General features: G+C 40.6%; 5 protein-coding genes across 5 annotated transcripts; 2 read left to right on the top strand and 3 right to left on the bottom strand.

Annotated features, from left to right (window-relative positions):
• Positions 1–55: 55 nt before the first annotated feature.
• PVX_114590 (hypothetical protein, conserved) lies at positions 56–3772 on the bottom strand (the record flags this gene model as incomplete). Its single annotated transcript, XM_001616256.1, has 2 exons — positions 56–3369; positions 3721–3772. 2 exons carry the CDS (start codon positions 3770–3772, stop codon positions 56–58), a joined length of 3366 nt encoding a protein of 1121 aa, XP_001616306.1.
• A 3241-nt stretch (positions 3773–7013) lies between these two features.
• Positions 7014–8311, top strand: PVX_114595 (Sec14-like cytosolic factor or phosphatidylinositol/phosphatidylcholine transfer protein, putative; the record flags this gene model as incomplete). The annotated part of the gene is made up of 3 exons (XM_001616257.1): positions 7014–7646; positions 7845–8003; positions 8162–8311. 3 exons carry the CDS (start codon positions 7014–7016, stop codon positions 8309–8311), a joined length of 942 nt encoding a protein of 313 aa, XP_001616307.1.
• Positions 8312–8583: 272 nt separating this feature from the next.
• PVX_114600 (Plasmodium falciparum CPW-WPC domain containing protein) lies at positions 8584–11082 on the bottom strand. The gene is made up of 8 exons (XM_001616258.1): positions 10880–11082; positions 10602–10743; positions 10447–10507; positions 10311–10350; positions 10171–10217; positions 9867–9927; positions 9618–9706; positions 8584–9467 (listed from the first exon to the last, which is right to left on the bottom strand). Exons 1-8 carry the CDS (start codon positions 11002–11004, stop codon positions 9250–9252), a joined length of 783 nt encoding a protein of 260 aa, XP_001616308.1. The 5' UTR covers positions 11005–11082; the 3' UTR covers positions 8584–9249.
• Positions 11083–12039: 957 nt separating this feature from the next.
• Positions 12040–14357, bottom strand: PVX_114605 (hypothetical protein, conserved; the record flags this gene model as incomplete). Its single annotated transcript, XM_001616259.1, has 1 exon — positions 12040–14357. Exon 1 carries the CDS (start codon positions 14062–14064, stop codon positions 12040–12042), a length of 2025 nt encoding a protein of 674 aa, XP_001616309.1. The 5' UTR covers positions 14065–14357.
• Positions 14358–15767: 1410 nt separating this feature from the next.
• PVX_114610 (hypothetical protein, conserved) lies at positions 15768–17591 on the top strand. Its single transcript, XM_001616260.1, has 5 exons — positions 15768–16087; positions 16256–16318; positions 16437–16576; positions 16760–16833; positions 17187–17591. Exons 1-5 carry the CDS (start codon positions 15995–15997, stop codon positions 17216–17218), a joined length of 402 nt encoding a protein of 133 aa, XP_001616310.1. The 5' UTR covers positions 15768–15994; the 3' UTR covers positions 17219–17591.
• Positions 17592–17689: the final 98 nt, after the last annotated feature.

Below are 17689 nucleotides of genomic sequence, written 5' to 3'. Positions count from 1 at the left end.
AAAGGATAAAGAAATTGCTCCCTCGAAGAGTGTCACATCTTGTGTACCTCCCCCCTCACAACTCAAAATAGTAAATATTATTTTGCAAAAAAATAAACTCCCTATTAATGAGGGAGGCCAACCTGCTTTTAATTTGCTCATTCGTGCAATTGTTAACTTTTTGGCGAGTATGCGCACAAATGTCCCTCTCGGATGCTTTTCCACACGTTTTTAAGAACTTCACGATGGAGGCATCCATGTGTAGGCTCCTGTCCTCCAACTCCAGGTCGTCCTGTGTCAACGCAGGAATGGCTGTGTTGTCCTTATACGTCTGGTCTGAGTAGTTGACCACTAAATATTTATTCTCCGTTTGGAAGTTCACATTTAGCTGAAAATTTTCATACGCTTCGTCATAAATCAAAATGTTCGTTTCGTCTCCAGTGTATATGGCTTGTAAGTACTCTATTAAATGTTCCCTGGAGAATCCCGTCAGGCTGGTCAATTCGCATATGCTGTATTGGGGCCTCTCATTGAATAGCAGCAAAACGGTTGCTTGTAAAGTGGTTACGGTGAAAAGGAACCTCTCATTTTGGCAATACTCATCATTATGAGCATTGTGTTTATCCTCTGGGGGGCCGCTCCTGCCACTTCTGCTAGCACCTCTGGTGCCCCTTTCCCCACATGGTGTATGCTTTCCCACTCGACTGCCCACTTCACGATGGTCTACACGTTCCCAAGAGGAGCCACTCGAAGAAGGAAATTTTTTCCCTTTTACCTTCCCAAAATCGACTTTCAAAGTGCATAGTCCATATAACGGAAGGAACTTGATATTTTTTGCCTTATTCGCAAGTGCGTAATATTTGCAAAAGTAGTCATTACATAACCTGATAGCTTCGGGGTAAATTATTTCACCTTCTAATTTGTTGTGTTCCCACACATCGTTATATATAACGTTAACGGCGTACTTTTTTTTTTTGAGCAATTTTATTCCATCGTGGGAGGTTTCCTTGTAAAAATCCTGCATGCCTTTACATGAAAATTTCATATCCTTCAGTATGGTTTCAATTTTTTTGGTAAACTGCGGACCACATTCTTTTTTAAGAGTTTTAAAAACTTTCACATCCAAAACGATGTTAAAATTTTTATCATTTATTAATCGTTTACACATGAAAGTTCGAAAATATTTCTCGAATTTTTCTTTATCACTTAGGTATTTAAAAAGGCTTAGAATTATGGTGACTGTGTTTATAATGTACTTCCCTACGTCGTGGTACTTTTTAAATAGCTTTTCCATTTTTTCCGTGTGAGCGTGTATCATTTCTTCATCACAACTGTCGCTGCTGTGGTTGGGATCTTCCCCAGGTTGGTCATCCCGATGGCCAGCTTCCTCACCGGTATGCACCACCCTGTGCAGCAATTTTCTCTTCCTGTTTTTATTTTTTATATACTTTTTGACCACCATCATGGTATCGCTGTCCGTCGAAATTGAGCTCTCCTGCTCCACCCCCTGGATAACAGATTCGTTGCAAAAACTGTACCAGTTTTTTTCAAACAGTAAGTTATTTTTCCTGCTCCTTCCCCTCCTCAACTGTTTATTTAGTATGTAATATTTCCTGAGCTTTTTCAGGCCTGTATTATACATCATCAGCAAATTGTTCAAATAAATGCTGAGTATCACTGGCATGTAATTCTCCGCATGGGTTCCCTTGTTGAGAAAATGCTCGAAAACTTCTTTCCACTTGTTGGTAAAGAAGGAAGAATACCGAAAGGAGATGATAATCACTCTATCTATGTTCAGTTTATAATTTACTAACCGTATGAGAGCATCGTAGAGGGTATTCAAATTGTCTCTCTTTTTTAGCACCTCGTTTATTATGTCAAGGCCTATTTCCTCCACTGCTTTGAAGAATATGTCGCAGAAATGTTCCGTGTCATTCATGTGAAGCGAAAATAAATAAAGCATCCTCAGACTATCATACTTCTCATTTTCAATATAATGCTTTAGGTACACGTTTTTAAAAAGTACTTCTTTATTTCTTACTATTAGCATTTCCTTTAGCATTTTTAAGATGGCTATTTCGGTTTCTTCTTTTAAAAATTTCCTACACCTCATTTGTTCGTGGCACAGGTAATTTTCGATTTCCTCGGGAAGGTCACGTTTCGCGTTGGGCTTCTCACATTTCGCGCTTGGCTTCTCACATTTCGCGTTGGGCTTCTCACATTTCGCGTTGGGCTTCTTCATTTGGGCATCCTCCTCCTTCTCTGGGTCAATTCCATCCTTCGACAAATGCTCCTTCAACTTCTCCACGTAGTACTCCTGTGTGTCCTTTTTGTACGTCTGCTCAAATTCGTCATACAGTCCCAGCATGTCTATGATCCTGAGGCCCGCGCACAGGAGATTGTCATCGATTTGGGTCTCCTTCGTTCCCTCGCCAGTAACGCAGAGGCCATTGCTAGAGTTATTCGCATGCAAATTGTTACTCTGCTCTTTTTCCATCCCCATGTGTGTATTAACCTGGGAGGACGTACCACCATGTGCAGTATCACTGATGCCTCTTCCCTTTGCAGGCTCCCCTATTTTTACTTCCTCTCCAGCGCTGTCACAGCCTTTCCCGCTGTCGCCCTCGTCGATCTTGAACGAAACGGAGTGCTTCTTCACATTTCCACTGCCCTTGTTAGAACTTCCGCTCCGACGGTTCTGCAGAGTGGAGATATCTCCGCTGCAACTGCCCGTACCGACTGCGCTCTCTTTGCGACCCCCTACGAGACTTCCCCCCGCTCTCACCGCTGCACGGGAAAGGAAAGCCTCATCGCGTTCATTCTCCCTGCCCTCCAAAGCGTCATCGTTCATGTTCATACAAATGTACTGATAAAACTTCCTCTCACAAAACACCTTGTCGCATTTTAAATAATCACAAGCGCTGCGAATGAGGATCCTCTTCACAAGCACATACCTATTTATGCACTTCTTCCACAAATTATTAAATATGTATGAAGGGCACTCAAAACTGGAGCAGGCGATTTTATTATACGTTTTAAAGGACTTGAACAAATCGTCCAAATGAACTACAACGGACGAAAAATTATTCCATGTGTCTACAAAATGATTTAAAAAATGACCCCCATTTTTAAAGTACTGACTGTCTATTTTTTCACACAAGTTGCTAAAAAAGGAGAGCGTTTTATTTTTACAGTGTTTCTCTACCAAGGAGCATATAACCCTATCGCAGTTGTAAAAAACAAAAAAATCACATAAGCTTTCGATTTGGAACTTTTTTTTTTTATCTACGGTTAGTTCTTGGTAAGGCAAATTGCTGAAGCAGTTATCAATGTACTCTTCTAGGGTGTTTAGGTTGGGCGTTAACTTCTCGTTCTCCACGCTTACTGGTTCTTTTGGGGGTACATGTGGGAAAAGGGGAGGAGAAGAAGGAGAGGCATTCATATGATATTTGCGCATCGTTCGGTAACTCCCTTTCTGTCGTGTCAATCGTTTGAGACGGTTGACGGGGGATGGCCAATTGCCTACATTTTGCGGTCTCTTTTTTGCGGTCTCTTTTTTGCGGTCTCTTTTTTGCGGTCTCTTTTTTGCGGTCTCTTTTTTGCGGTCTCTCTTTTGCGGTCTCTCTTTTGCGGTCTCTCTTTTGCGGTCTCTCTTTTGCGGTCTCTCTTTTGCGGTCTCTCTTTTGCGGTCTCTCTTTTGCGGTGGCTCCCCCTTCACCCTTCACCTTTCTCTCCGCGTACCTTTCCGCTTCAGATAGAAAACGGGGAAGTTTTTATAAGCACTTGGGTCCATTTTTTACACTTTCCGTTGCTTATAAGTTGGGGGAGCAGACAAAAGTGCGCAGTGAGAAGTGTGCGGTGAGAGGTGACAAGTGAGCATGTGGGGGGGGACATCTGGTCACATTTGTGAATTCGTGCGAAACGACAGATGAACGCGGGCGTGGGTGGTGAAAAAAAGGGAACATGATAACATGTACAATAGGTGCATGTACATGTACAGGTACGTGTGCACATACACACATATACACATGTATGTATGCAAAGGGGGGCAAAAGAAGGCTCGCAAATGTGGTCTGCAAACGAATGGGAATTTTCCGTGGGTATTCCATTCAAGCGTATAACGTATGGTTATACGCGCCCGCGCTACTTATGTGCACTTCGCCAAAATCGAGGCGCTCGCGAATTTTTCATTTCCTTCTTCCAAGAAAAAACGGAGGTGAAACTTAAAATTGCGCATTATGTTGTAACGATAGCGGTGAGTGCTTCTTCTTCGCTAACTTAAACGCTCATTCGAGGGCCATGAATGTGGCATTGCGGCGATTAACTGGCGCCACCATTTTTGCCGTCGATCAGTTCACGCAAACGAGCAGTCTTTGCATCCCTGCCGTGGCACATTCAACCTTCTGCGAAACCAGTGTACTGTGTTATTTACATATGTACGCAAAATGGCAGGCATCCAAAAATGCATTGAAAATTACAGTGCCTTTTTGCACATATTTTTGGCCAGCACGCACGGAAATGTATTACTTTTTGCAATAACTTCACATATATTGTGGTAATGGCAAGCACAAATTAATGCCCCATTTGGTTAATTTTTTTTATACGGAGCCAGGTTGGGAAAAGCCAAGCTTAAAATGGGATAAAAAAAAAAAAAAAAAAAGAGGGGGAAACAAAACGGAATAACATTTTTTTTTTTTTTTCTTGTGCTATATTATTTACGCTGAAAAAAAGGCTGCTGCTTCTCATTGGGGTGATAATCCATGTATGTTATACATTAAGCATAAAAAGCCAACTTGTGAGGAGGTTGTACCCATCACTTGGGATGAAGCAACGTACGTCAATATACATACACGTGCGTACATATATGGTTACCTTTTTTATGCATATAGCAATAGCTTTGCTGTGATTTATACATGTACATTTTCATATGGTTGTTTTTATCTTTTCACCTTTTCACGCTTTCACGATTTGACGCCTTCTTTTAAGATGATAAACATTTAAGGAAGCCAAAACGAAACGGCCTCTTTGAATCATTTATAGTTCCATGTACTCACATTTATATGACACGCGCTGCGTATTTTTTTATGTGTGTTTACGTGAAAGAAGCAGCTTGACGACGTACGCAAATTTGACTCGTCCAAGTATGTACATACATATATAGGCAACATGGGAGGACTGGCCAACCTTCTTCTTTACGTGAATGCATTTTCTCAAACATATAACTATAACCTGACCGACCACGTGTGACACTCCCATTTTATACCATCCCAGTGTGTATACGCACATGTAGGAATCTGAGAAAAGAGCTTTACAAAACGGGGGAACACGTTTAGCCATTTGCTTTCAACTTTGTTTTAATTCATTCATTCATTTAAGCGTTCACCTGTACATGCTTTTTTTTTTTTTTTTTTTTTTTTTTTACGATGCGTAAAAGGAATGTGCTCACCTGTTTCCCCGCTTGTGCTCGCGTTGTCACGTTTTGACCCACCGCAACTCCCCATTGTCGTATTTTCCTGCCACATCTTACGTGTCTCCACTGTCTCATTCGTGTCACCCCATTTCAGTGTTGCCATTTTGCCCCATTTGTGCAACACAGTATGGGTCTTTTCCCATTTTGGCTTCCCCACACACATTGTAGTTCGTCCCAACACCTTGTAGTGCAGTCCTTTTTTCAGCCCGCTTCATTGACCCCGTGTTTTCTTTACACCCCTGTCGAACGTCACACGTTATCGTTTCCGCTTAGCAAACTTTATGTATTATAAAAAAAAAAAAAAAGCAGTGATTTTTTAGGCACCCGCAAAATCGCCTCGGTTGTTACGTCAAATGCCCATTTTGACGTTTCTCCATTACGCGAACACTACATTTATGTATGCAAATATGTTTGTAAATTTTTATGGAGACTTAGTGGCGCAGCGTGGGCCTTAATCCTTCCATATGCACATTTTAAAGTTATGTATATATGTGCATATTTTTTTTTTTTTTTTTTTTTTTTTCAAGTAACACACAAGGGGGAAACTGTTTTTCACTTTTTAAATGAGTGTGTTTGATTAAGATGAAAAAATGCCTTACATTCGCACTTGGACCCATTTTAACTTTATTTGTCTAATTTTCTCGCTTGTTTCTGGCATGGTTGATTATTGTGCAGTTAATTCCTTTGCAGTCACCAAGTGTATAGCGGCAGTGCACAGCGGAAGCGCAATGTACTGCAGTGTACTGCATTGCCGCGTACTATATTGCAGCGTACTATATTGCAGCGTACTATATTACAGCGTACTATATTGCAGTGTAATAATGTAATGTTTTTCTTTTTTTTCTCCCCCCTTTTTATTCACCCTTTTTGTCCAACTTTGTCCCTTTTTTGTGCCCTTTAATAACGTGCCAATTGGATTTAATAGCATATTGTTAGGTTGGGATTTTCCTTTCCCTTTCCCTTTTATTTTTTCTTTTCCTTTTTTTTGTTCCCAACATATGACTACGCGCATCTTTGTACACGTAGAGGGGGGAAAGCGCACATGACAAAATTGTGACGTATACCTACACAATTCGATAAAATTGCGCAAAGTTCACCAAATTATGCGAAATTGTGTCCATCCGTGTGAAGTATTATACGCTTTGTTAGATCACCTTGAGTTTTGTTAGTAGCTGCTTTGCATTGCTTTGCTTTGCTTTGTTTTTTTTTTGTTTTTTTTTTTTAAATGCAGGGAAACCACATGTTTAAAATTTGTTAACATATGACACTGTGCGAAATTTTTCCTTTCCCTTTAACGTGTTTTCCTTTTTTTCTTCAAAAAGGGTTCAAAAAAAAGGGAAAGGAAAGAACGTTCACGCGGAGAGAGGAGGCTGCGTGTGCGTACTAGCGAGCCCAGGAAAGGAGCACTCAACGGAGCTCTCACCGGAGCACTGAACGGAGTACTCTCCGCAACACATGCACTCCTCAGTTGCATTACCCCCTCGCCGAAACGGAAAATTCAGATTCCCCTTTTTGTGCACCCCTGGCGACCGCCCTCTCCCCAAGTGCCCCGGAAAAGGTAAATATGACTTTGGACGCGGGGACGCTGTCATCTAACTTAGATGCACTCATAAAGAAATATGGAGAACAAATAAAGAAAATAAAGTCCATCCTAAACACAAAAAATATCAGCGAAAAAACGGAGGATTCGATACTAGTAAGGTACATTCTTTCCTATGGAGAGAAGTTAGATGAAGCGGCAAACTCCATTGAAAAAGCAATTCTTTGGAGGAAAACCAACATTCAGCCATTACTAAAAAATAAAAAAGTATCCTTCAAAACGGATGAAGACGTTATATTGCCAATTAGAATAAAGCCATATTATTCCCTCATAAAAAAGTCCCTAGCTGCATGTAAGCATAAGTGCACCATAGATAAGCAACCAATTGTTATTGGCAGACTAAAGTTATGTAATTTTACCCTTCTCCTTGACCACGTCCCAGAAAACATTCTAATTGATTATATTGTCTATTCCAATGAACACGAATTCGTAGTATGTAATGAGCACACAAAAAAATACAACTTCATTTGCCGGACCTTCCGCTTTATCGACTTGAAGGGATTTATGTTGAAAAAATTTGATAGGCGATTTCTGAGGGTTTTTGCCAACACGTCAAAGCTCTCCGAATTTCTGCATCCCCAGCTGGTTGGCAAAACGGTACGTCTTCGCGTTGGGCGGCAAACATGCAGATACGTAGATACGCATACAAACACGGAGGGTGAAGAGCGCCCACTGCATTTGATCGGGCATGTACAGAGGAGCACCTTCCCACTGAAACTCCTCTTCGAGTACATCCTTTCTCATACGCACTCATTAACACTGCGTGATGTCGCTTCTCCCGCCCCTTCCCTTCAGTACCTAATAAACGCGCCGTCCTACATAAGAATAACCATAGAAACTCTTAAGGCCTTCGGGATAAGCCGCAGGACGCTGAACAAATTGGAAATCCCCAAAGTTATTTCAAACAAGGAGCCTGCCGATTGCGAGTGGTTCTCTGTACTAGTCGATAAAAATGTAAGTCGCGAAGGATAGACAGTTAGGGAAATGCCCCTCGGGGGGGCATATGCGGACGTGGCAGAAGCGCCCATCTCCACGCGCAAGAGCAATCGAAAGCGCAAACGGAAACGCAAGCCATGTTTTTTATTTTGTTTTATTTCTTTTCCCTTTTGCAGAACATCCCGTCCTACCTGGGGGGAACGTGTAAGTGCAAAAATGGCTGCATCCCAGGATTCCAAAACGAGCTGGAAGATCCGCTAAACTTAAACCCGGAGGAAGTAAAGACAGAAATTAACAACAATCTGTTAAAATTAAAAAATCAGTAACTCTGGAAATTAGCAGCATGCCGTTTGGGAAACCTCAAATCAGCTAATTTTTTTTTTCCACCATTTGAATATAAGCATTTGCGTTTATTCGCGGCCCTATATTGCCCATTTGCATATGATAAAATGTCACTTCTGTGAAATTCTCTCACATTTATGGCAAAAATTTAGGGGCCCCCTTTTTTGTTCACACAAAATTTACTTTTCCCTACCCCAAGTTGTCCTCCACACACACACCCTTCCCGGATGCTTTGTTCATAATTTTTTTTTTTTTTAATTAACATATACCACTTTGTAAAATTTTTACATTTTTAATAAAACTTTGTATTTTTAAAAATAAGTGATACTCAAACAATTGACCATTTTATGAAAACGGACAAGCACATTTATGGGAAGAAAAAGAGGAACAACATTTGCTTCAAATTTAAAAAAAAAAAAAAAATCACTTTTTTGGGACAATTTTTATAATGTTTCCACTTTCTTCCACGGGGCCCCCGGAGGAGGCCCTCAAAATTGCGTCCTTCGATTTTGCAATCTTAGGTGGAGGTAGAGGAGCCCACTGGACGTTACCTAAATATGGTTCAAACGACGCGCAAGAAAAAAATGTCAAAATGGTGCACTCATCCATGGTAGAAAGAGAGAAGTAGATAACTGTTCGGGTAAAGGCATGTGCCTTTTTATCTATCCCCTCGGGGGTTATTTTCTTCCCCTTTTTCTCATTTCTCATTTCTCCTTTTACATTCAGTGGCCCATCTAACGCGTGTCTCGTAATCGTAATTTGCGAAGTCCATGGCGGGGGAGCACCTCCCAATGTAATCCTTCAAATGGGTGGAAAAATATCCGCGCCATGAATTTTATCTGAAGCATTTCCCCATTCACAACTTTTAAAGTTAGACAGTGCATATGCGTGCGAGGCTGCAGGTTTTACTATGACATGTGTCTTATCCTCCTACACGCAGCATTCGAGCACCAGGTGAAACCCGTTTGCAGGTATACGAAGCATATCTGCCCATATGTCTACTTTTTTTTTTCTTTTTTCGCCTCGCCAGATGAACAAACTGCGCTGAGCAGTCGGCACTTACCTCCGGCGCTATGCACAAATTACTCCCCACGAGGGTCCATCTGAAGGGGCACTTTTCCATGACTCTTAATTTGGGGGCTTAAAAAAGGGAAAGCGTTTGCAGTAATGGTTTTTTTTTTTTTCCATCACGTTAGTGAAAAACAGCTGCATCGTTTTACCAAAGTGATTATACAGAGAAGGGGTGGTGCCCCACTTCGCTTCTCCCCAACAAGAAACTTCTGCTCTTACGGTTCGTGCAGGGCCACTCCACTTCGCACTTCCACGCGAAAAGCTCCTTGTCGACATGTGTGCTGTTCGAAAAATCTATCGATCTGCATCTGCCCCGAGGGGGTAGCGGTGGAATACATAACATAGGCAAAGAAAGACGAGTGGCATGCAAAGAAAGACCAGTAGCACGCAAAGCAAACGGGTGAACACACATATAGGGGTAACTGCACTACGCCAGGATGAGTCTTTTCTTTTTTTTGGAGAACTTACGGTCCTTCGTACGTTTCAGGTGGGATGCAAAGATTCTCATCATAAGCGGATACTTTCCACCCTTAAAAAAGAAAAAAGCAAAATGCTAATGGGATTGTAGTCACCTATAAAACTGCGTTACTGTGGAGGCAGGCATTCCACTGTGAAATTTGGCACAAGGGCAAACATTTATCCTCATCCTTTTTTTTTCTTGCATTTCAAAATGTTAGCAAGCAAATGGGGAATTCTGTTTCTCATTGTGAGGTGGACGATCCTTCATTTCGCCTTTTCAAGCAATGTGTTTTCTTTCTCCCTCCTTGCTAACCCAAAGGACAGACATCGGAGTAGTTCCTCCTGCACCTCCCAATGTACCTAAATGGGGGCACCATAAGAAGGCCAAATTTGGCAACGCTAAAATGGCACACTAAAATGGCACGCTCAACAGTTGGTGCCCTCCTGCCTAACCATAACTTTTTCAGCCGTTCCTGAATTATCCTGAATATTTCTTAAAAGGGTTAAATGGGCAATGCGTGTGAAGGTAGATAATTATAGGGGTGCTAAGGAGGGGTAGAGGAAAAAAAAAAAAAAAAAAAAAAAAAACCTTCGTCCAGGAGTTTATCCATTTCTACATTTTCCAGGTCGACAGTTGCCTGCCCCTCAGCCTTTTAAAGAAAAAGGAGAAAATGGCTATTCATATGTGAGCATACAGTTGCGCAAGTGAGAGTGAAAATCCTGGCACTTAAAAGTAGGACTCACATTTTCGAGGCTCTCCCGAGCTATATCATCAAAATTGGAATTTTCGAGATTTTCCTCTTCATAGTCATCCTCGTCGTCGTCTTCATCTTCTCTTTCGTTCGAAATTAGTTCTTCGTTTAGTTTGTTCAATTCGCTCAAGTCCCTAAAAAGGAGGCGGTGAACTTTTGCTTATACCCCATCGGTTGGGGGCACGCAGAAATGGAAGGGAACACATGGAGGTGTAAAATGCGTTGGAATTTTATCCTTCTGTGGACTGGAAATTTCCTCTTGCCCATTACTCCGATAAGTCCTTTTTCGACTCGGTCGCCAGGGAACTGAAGCGAGGATTTTTGTAGCAAACGCAAATGTCCTGCGAAACAACAAACAAAAGGAAGGAACAGACAAGTACGCACGCGCCTTTCATTTTTGCGGGGAAGCAGTGAATATAGGGGTGCTAGCTATGCTGTGTGATAGTGGGGGAAAACAAGCGAAAAGGGGGGAGAAAAAAAAAAAAAAAAAAAATCCGTGCAGGCAAAAAACAACAAGACAACTGTTACACTGATTTGAAAAGCAGCGTTGCAATCATTCGAAAAATTAATCACACAATTGGACATGCATAGAAGTGAGTCTATTATCACGCTAATGTATTTTCACATTTATGCGCTCATTAAAAGATCAGCGCTTTGCGTAAAATAGGGGAAAAAAAAAAAAGATTATTTTTGCGTTCCTGTATATACAGCAAGGCGAGCTTCAATGTCTGCAGTCAACGTGCCGCTTTTTCCTTTGGACGAGGAAGGAAAAAAGGAAATTAAAAACTTCGTTGGGAGGAAGATTTAACGGGAAACGTCTCTCATGGGGAGATGCACAAAAAAAAAATAAAAATAATAAATAAAAAATAAAAAATATTTTCCGTTCGCTTAACCGTTTAGTCACTTGCCCAACCGCACACATAAATCACAACGTCGTGGTGAAAAAAACGACTGAGGGGAACAAAATATAAGCACAACTGCGGGGATAAAAGCAAATCCAAATTGCAGCAGCAACGCATCAAATTCAAAAATTTAATGATAAACAGAATCGCAGTAAAAATTAAAGTAAAAATAACGGTATCAATTCAAAAGCCAAAAATGCACAAAAAAAAAAGGTGTGTGTGTGGGGGGGTGGTGAAGTGCCACCGAAAAATGGACGCGGAAAAAAACTTGCCATCTAATATACACTTATGGAAAGGCATTCTACACATCGTTCAGGATGGAACAAAAGTGTAGCATGCACGTGTTGTATAAAGCAGACCGGTGTCAGCCCTGCCTCCTGTCACTGTTGCTGGATGGCCGACACGAAAGGGTGAGACACGTCGGGGGGTACTACATGAAGTGAAAAGGTACCAAGGTACGCATCAATTATCAGTGTTAAAAGTGCTCCTTGCAAGTCGCACAAGGAATGTGCCACTCGGAGGAGGGGGTTAACTCCCCACATCGCCCCCCTCCTTGCAGGGGATCTCTTCCTGAACCATTTCGGGACATATGAAAATTTCGTCAGGTAAGTTAATGGTACTCTTGCTGTTGGAAGGGCTACAACTATGAGCATCACATTTAGGAGAATCTTCCCTATCGCTTAGGGCGTCATTTACGTTGCACCCCTGGAGGATGAAGCTATTTCTGACGCTACTGCTAAGAGGTACGTTAAAGCTCCCATCAGCAAGTTCGCCAAATGTTGAATCAAAGCTACCGCTACACATTTTGTCCAAATCGCTACGTGTGTTTTCCCTATGTTCGCCATGAATGACACGATTTTGTTGCTTCTCCAAACAGCCATTTATACCAACGTTGTCCTTCCTATCATATGAGGGGTGCTCATATAAATAAAGCAAATTTTTAAACAGCTTTTCTTGCCTCTGCGAATGGGATATTTCCGAGAAGAACCACTTGAAGGCCGTGACAAAATCTTCGTTCATGAAATCAAATAAAAAAGCTGCCTTCTTGTGACACTCTTTCGCATTGTCCAGCAGAATATATGAGCTCGAATTTTTATAGGAATAATTTTCATGGTGGAAAATTAAAATGGAACATGAAATTGATTTTATTGAATTTAGGGAGTGCTTTATATCAAATGTATCTTTTAATATCCTCTTCATTAGAGAGTTGGGTATGTTGTTATTTTCTCTCCCTGGGGGGCCTTGACTATCGCTGTAAAATAAAGACATGTCACAAGTAATTATGCCATTCCCTGACTGATACGAGTTGGTACCTACGGAAGCGCCTTTCCACGCTCGGTTACATACATCGCTGCGAATGGTAAGGACTCCTTTTTTTACAAAGTTGTTTTTCTTCACCCTGTTGCTCGTCACGTTGTAGGTCACTTCTTCATCTTTTTTAAATCCAAGAGAGTGGTACAATTTTTTGGGAGTCGTCACTGTGCAGTTTTTCTGCTTCGATTCGTTGGAAACCGCGTAGTGGCTTTCCTTCTTCATCCGTCCGTCGCAAAAAGGGACGTCCTCGCAAAATGGGGCATCCTCACAAAAGGGGACGTCCTCACAATGTGGGTCATCCGGACAAAATGGGTCATCTTGACAAAATGGATCATCCTCACAATGTGGAACATCCCCCTCAAGGATGCCCCCCCCAACTGGCGCAGCCCCGTCAAAAGTGTCATCTGCACACTGACCAGTTAACCCCCTTTTTCCTGCGACAACTCCGATGGGACCTTTATCCCCTAACACGATATTATCATCTTGTTCATATGGCGAAAGAACTGTATGCTGGCTAACAACTTGCAGCAGCTGGGGTTTAATAAGGACCAGCCCGCCTAGGGACTCCCTTTTGCCGTACGTGTCTTCATATCGATTTACCACCTCTATAGCGCAGCTAGCCAAAAAGTCGTAACACAAAATGAATATATTTCTAGACGGAATTTTCAAAAAGTTAACAATAAATTTTAAAAGAGTAAACGAATCGTTCACAATTGAAACAAGCTTCTGTTCATGCGTGTCGAAACTGGCCCCATATCCTGAATACTCCATTGCGATGATGTTCATTTTTAATTTTTTATGTAGGGCACTCACCGTTGGGATTATCGTGCCTAAATCTTCATTAAACTTATGCAGGTATAAAATTATTTTATTATCTACTGCTAGTTTATCATCATCCTTTGAAAAGAAAAATGCGCACGGGATGGAATCCGTGGTGATCGGTTCTGCCACTACTAAATTTCTGGGTACCCATCCTAGCAAATTTTTAAAGTCATTATTAGTATACGTGCTTTCTGGGAAGTAGATTTCACTACTGCATACATTTTCGTCTGAATCGAATTTTATTTCATCGTCACTAAATTGGTAGCTTGTCAAAAGATCACCTGTGTTGTTTTTCCCTATGAACGATGTTAAGTGCTGGTAGTTGGAGTCGATTAGGTTGAGGCATCTTCGGGTGACTTCCCTTAGTCGGTTTTTCTTCTTTTTATAATTTGCTAAGTATGTTTCCTTGCAGAACATTTTCGCTTCCCATTTCGGTGTGCAAACTTGGGGTATTAGCGGCGCGTACAATATGCGTCTCCTCTATGTGGTGCGGTACTACCCCTTAATGGGTGGAGGTGCGTCCCTCTATGCGCGTGGGCAATGCGTACCTATACACACATATAACTTCGTGTGTTGTTAAAGAGCTGCGCACAACAGGGCGGGGGAGCAGAAGAAAAAATTATTTTTAAGCTTAAAAAATTTAGCAAGCTCTATTTCAAAATTGTCGAAATGGCTCGCTCAGATGTTTGTAAAACTTCAAGCTAATGGGAATGTCATGTGCTTCAAAACATTGTGGTGTGTATATATGTTTGTGGCGAACTTGCTCAAAACATGTGGAACAGTTGGGCAAATTTTGTGTTGGAAAAATTTACACACGGAATAAAGCGAGTAAAGTGTTCTTCGCTTCGTTAATTGGTGAATTAATTTTTTTTTTTTTTTTTCTGCGCCTCGACGCTTCTGAGTTACTACATGTGCACAAAACAGCTGAAAGGGGAACAACTGTGTTCAGTTATCCCCTGTGTAAATCACAAAGCCATAGCGACACTCGCTTGAAACTTAACAAGCCAAGTTCTTCATTTCGGTTATTCGTCGATATCTCAATAAGGAAAATTTTTAAAAGAGTGTGTAGAGTAGTAGCGTCGGTGAGGTCGTTCATAGAAGGAGTATGGTTCATAAATTTTATTTCACTTAATTGGTAAATTAGCGCAAAGGGAAAAAACAAAAAAAAAAAAAATAAAATAAAATAAAAACAGTGAGAAGTCTGCAAAATTATCATGAAAAGTTATATAAAGCTTCAGAACAAAATGATGCAATTTTGCTCAAATTGTTGTTAAAAAAAAGAAGGATAATTAGGAAAGTTTTATGCAACAGTGGGTTTACTCCTATTGCGGCCTTTTTTTCACGTCCCTCTGTGACCCCGTAAATTGCTGTAACACGTTCGATTCGCCTCATTTCAAATCAGTTCAATTCTGTTTTTTTGTTTTTTTTTTTCCTTTTTTGCCCGTTCCCCATATCTGCATAAAAAGTTAGATATAAGAAAGAGCAGAGAACTTACAACGAAGCTTCATTTAAGCGAACATTCTTGGGATCACGTTGCACGAAAGGGGTTACCCCAAAATGGCAAAAAGGGAAGGAAAAAAAAAGAAAGAAATAAAAGAAGAAAAAAAAGGAAAAAAAAAAGGAAGGTAAAAAAAAGAAAAAAAAAAAAAAGAAAAACTGGGTTACATCAAAAAGGGTGATAAAATTTGTACGTACGCATATGCAAAAAAATTCCGCTTCAATTAAGCTGTAGAGCTCATAACAAAGTAGAAATTTTTGCAAAACTTAAAAATTCTATAAAAGCAGAAAATCCAGCTTAACGTTTTCGCGTGGCTCAAACCTTTGAAGGAAATGAAAAACGTGTAAAGTAACAATGGACAATTGCACATTCAAAAAAATTAAGAGCAAAGGGAAGCTTTGGCCTCATCGACCACATACCCAAAAATGCACACTGTAAATATGTACCGCGTAGAGGCAACTTCAAACTTGTAAAATGTGAGTAAATGGCTTGTTATATTTTCTGAACTGTTCATATATTTTTTTTTTTTATATCAATAATGAAGAAAAAAAAAAAAAAAAAATAGCTAGTTAGAAGGATGTATTTACATAACTTTTTTTTTTTTTTTTTTTTTTTTCCCCTTGCGCAAAAATGTCCTATTTATTCCCGTTCAATGGAAAATGTAGAAACATCACTCCAAAGAAAAGTGACTTCACCTTTTGGGTAAAATACGTTAAAAGGAAAATATTATACATCACTACTGTTGTACACACATATGAAAATACATTTGTGTAAGTCTAAATAAACCCACTATAAGTTCCCCACAAATCGCTGTCACTTTGAAATACTTCCCTCAACGAGCTAGCTAAAATGAACTATTTTGTTGTGTCCATTTGTTTTTTCCTTTGGTGTGTTGTTCAGAATAATTTTGTTCTAAATGAAAAAATTATTCCCATAAGTCCTGTAAGTTAAATGTGAAAAGAACCAAAAAAAAAGAAAAAAATGAAAGACTAAAAGAACGAGACGAAGGCGAACTGAGGAGCTAAATTGTGTAGTATATCGCGAAATGACTCTAATAATGCTTCTTAAAAGTAGAAACCTTTTGCTAAATTTGGCTTACCTATTGCTTAGGCTAACCGTTCAAAGTTAAAAAAAATGATAGACCGTGATGAGGACTTTAAAATAAATATACATGTAAGGAAAAAAACAGAAAAAAGAAAAACTGCGTAAATGGTGAGGGGTAAGAATGTACGAAAAAGAAAAACTCTGTTTCTTCCCTTCTCCATTTGCTTCTTCAATTTCCCCGCGCAAGGCCCCCGTGGAGGATACACAGGAAGTGTTGGAATCTTTGGATTCCCTGATGAGGGTGGAAGAAATGCAAAGAAAAGTCGACGAAGAAGAGTTCATGAGCGACAAGCAGAGGCTGTTGAAGGTTCATAAAAAGAGAATTCAGTAAGTGCTTTGCACACATGAGGGTGCAAAATGGGTACATATATAGTATACATATATATGTGCCCATGGGCACCGTAACCTCATTGACGCTAGCACCGTCATAAAAGCGTTAAGAGAGTTCCACCTTTACGTAAGCATTCCCTGTCCATCTGCCCCAACTCGATGCCACCCTCGTGCACGCAGGGATATTGTTGCCTCGGCGTTCGAGCCTCTCCACGCGTTCCTACCCAACCCGCTGCAGCACCTGATTATTAAAGGTAAAACTAGAGGGAGAGGGGCACAAAAATGATAAAGAAGCCAAATAAAAAAACGCGAAAGTCACGAGAGAAACGTGTCAGCGTCTCCCCCTGCAAAATCGCTTCGAACCCAATAAACCTACATCAAATGGCGCGATTGCCATGTAGCTTCCCAAACAAAACCATTCGTTGTTCCGAAGCGGCACCTTTAAAATAAAAAAGAGCGCCGATTGTTCGTTTTGTTGCAACTTGCGTGTTTTCGCGATTGTAATAGTTGCTCCGTCGGGGGAAGAGTTAGTCTCCCTGTTTATGCATACCGATTCATGTATTCACAAACATGAGTCGTTACCACTTGTTCCGCTTAACCCTTGCAGATGTCCACTCGTACTTAAAGGACCAGGAATGACTGCGTTATGCCTACATGTAGTGATGGGACTTAAGTATAGTGAATATGTTACAGGTGACGGAGCTGAAACGGGTGCGTATATAGTTATTTGCTTCTATGCGTGGGAAAACGGTCATGGGAGCTATAAGCAATCAGAAATAGCACCAATGGTGAGAGGCAAAAAAAAAAAAAAAAAAAAAATAGGGTAAACCGAATTGGGATGCACAAACTGGGAAGAATTAAAGGAGAAAATGTAATTTAAGGGTTGGCTACTTTGTTAAAGCGCTCACGTCCTTTTGTTGTATGGTACATTTAAAGGTGCCTGTTTTTTACGTGCATAGTTCCTTATAGGAATTACTTTTTTTTTTTTATAATTGTTTTACTAATGTGCAAATAGTAATTCCTCGTGCGTGCCTGCGCTGTGCACGCGTTTCATTACACGTATGAATAATTCTTCACAAACGAGTTGTTTTTTTGGTCAACTAGGGGGAC

The sequence above is a fragment of the Plasmodium vivax genome, chromosome 11 (genome assembly GCF_000002415.2).
Source record: "Plasmodium vivax chromosome 11, whole genome shotgun sequence".
NCBI classification, from domain to species: Eukaryota; Apicomplexa; class Aconoidasida; order Haemosporida; family Plasmodiidae; genus Plasmodium; species Plasmodium vivax.
Note: the sequence above shows the minus strand (reverse complement) of the source record. Positions and strands in the feature narration are given on the sequence as shown.

What these genes read in the sequence shown, in the direction of transcription:
- PVX_114600 (XM_001616258.1), bottom strand. Translation starts at nt 11,004, where the DNA reads ATGAAAGGCGCGTGCGTACTTGTCTGTTCCTTCCTTTTGTTTGTTGTT. An exon ending in CTCCGATGTCTGTCCTTTGG is followed by an intron (nt 9,928 to 10,170) that starts GTTAGCAAGGAG and finishes TTCTTTTTTAAG; the next exon opens with GGTGGAAAGTATCCGCTTAT. An exon ending in GGAGTGGCCCTGCACGAACC is followed by an intron (nt 9,468 to 9,617) that starts GTAAGAGCAGAA and finishes CCCTTTTTTAAG; the next exon opens with CCCCCAAATTAAGAGTCATG.
- PVX_114610 (XM_001616260.1), top strand. Translation starts at nt 15,995, where the DNA reads ATGAACTATTTTGTTGTGTCCATTTGTTTTTTCCTTTGGTGTGTTGTT. An exon ending in ACTTTAAAATAAATATACAT is followed by an intron (nt 16,319 to 16,436) that starts GTAAGGAAAAAA and finishes TCCCCGCGCAAG; the next exon opens with GCCCCCGTGGAGGATACACA. An exon ending in GTTCATAAAAAGAGAATTCA is followed by an intron (nt 16,577 to 16,759) that starts GTAAGTGCTTTG and finishes TCGTGCACGCAG; the next exon opens with GGATATTGTTGCCTCGGCGT.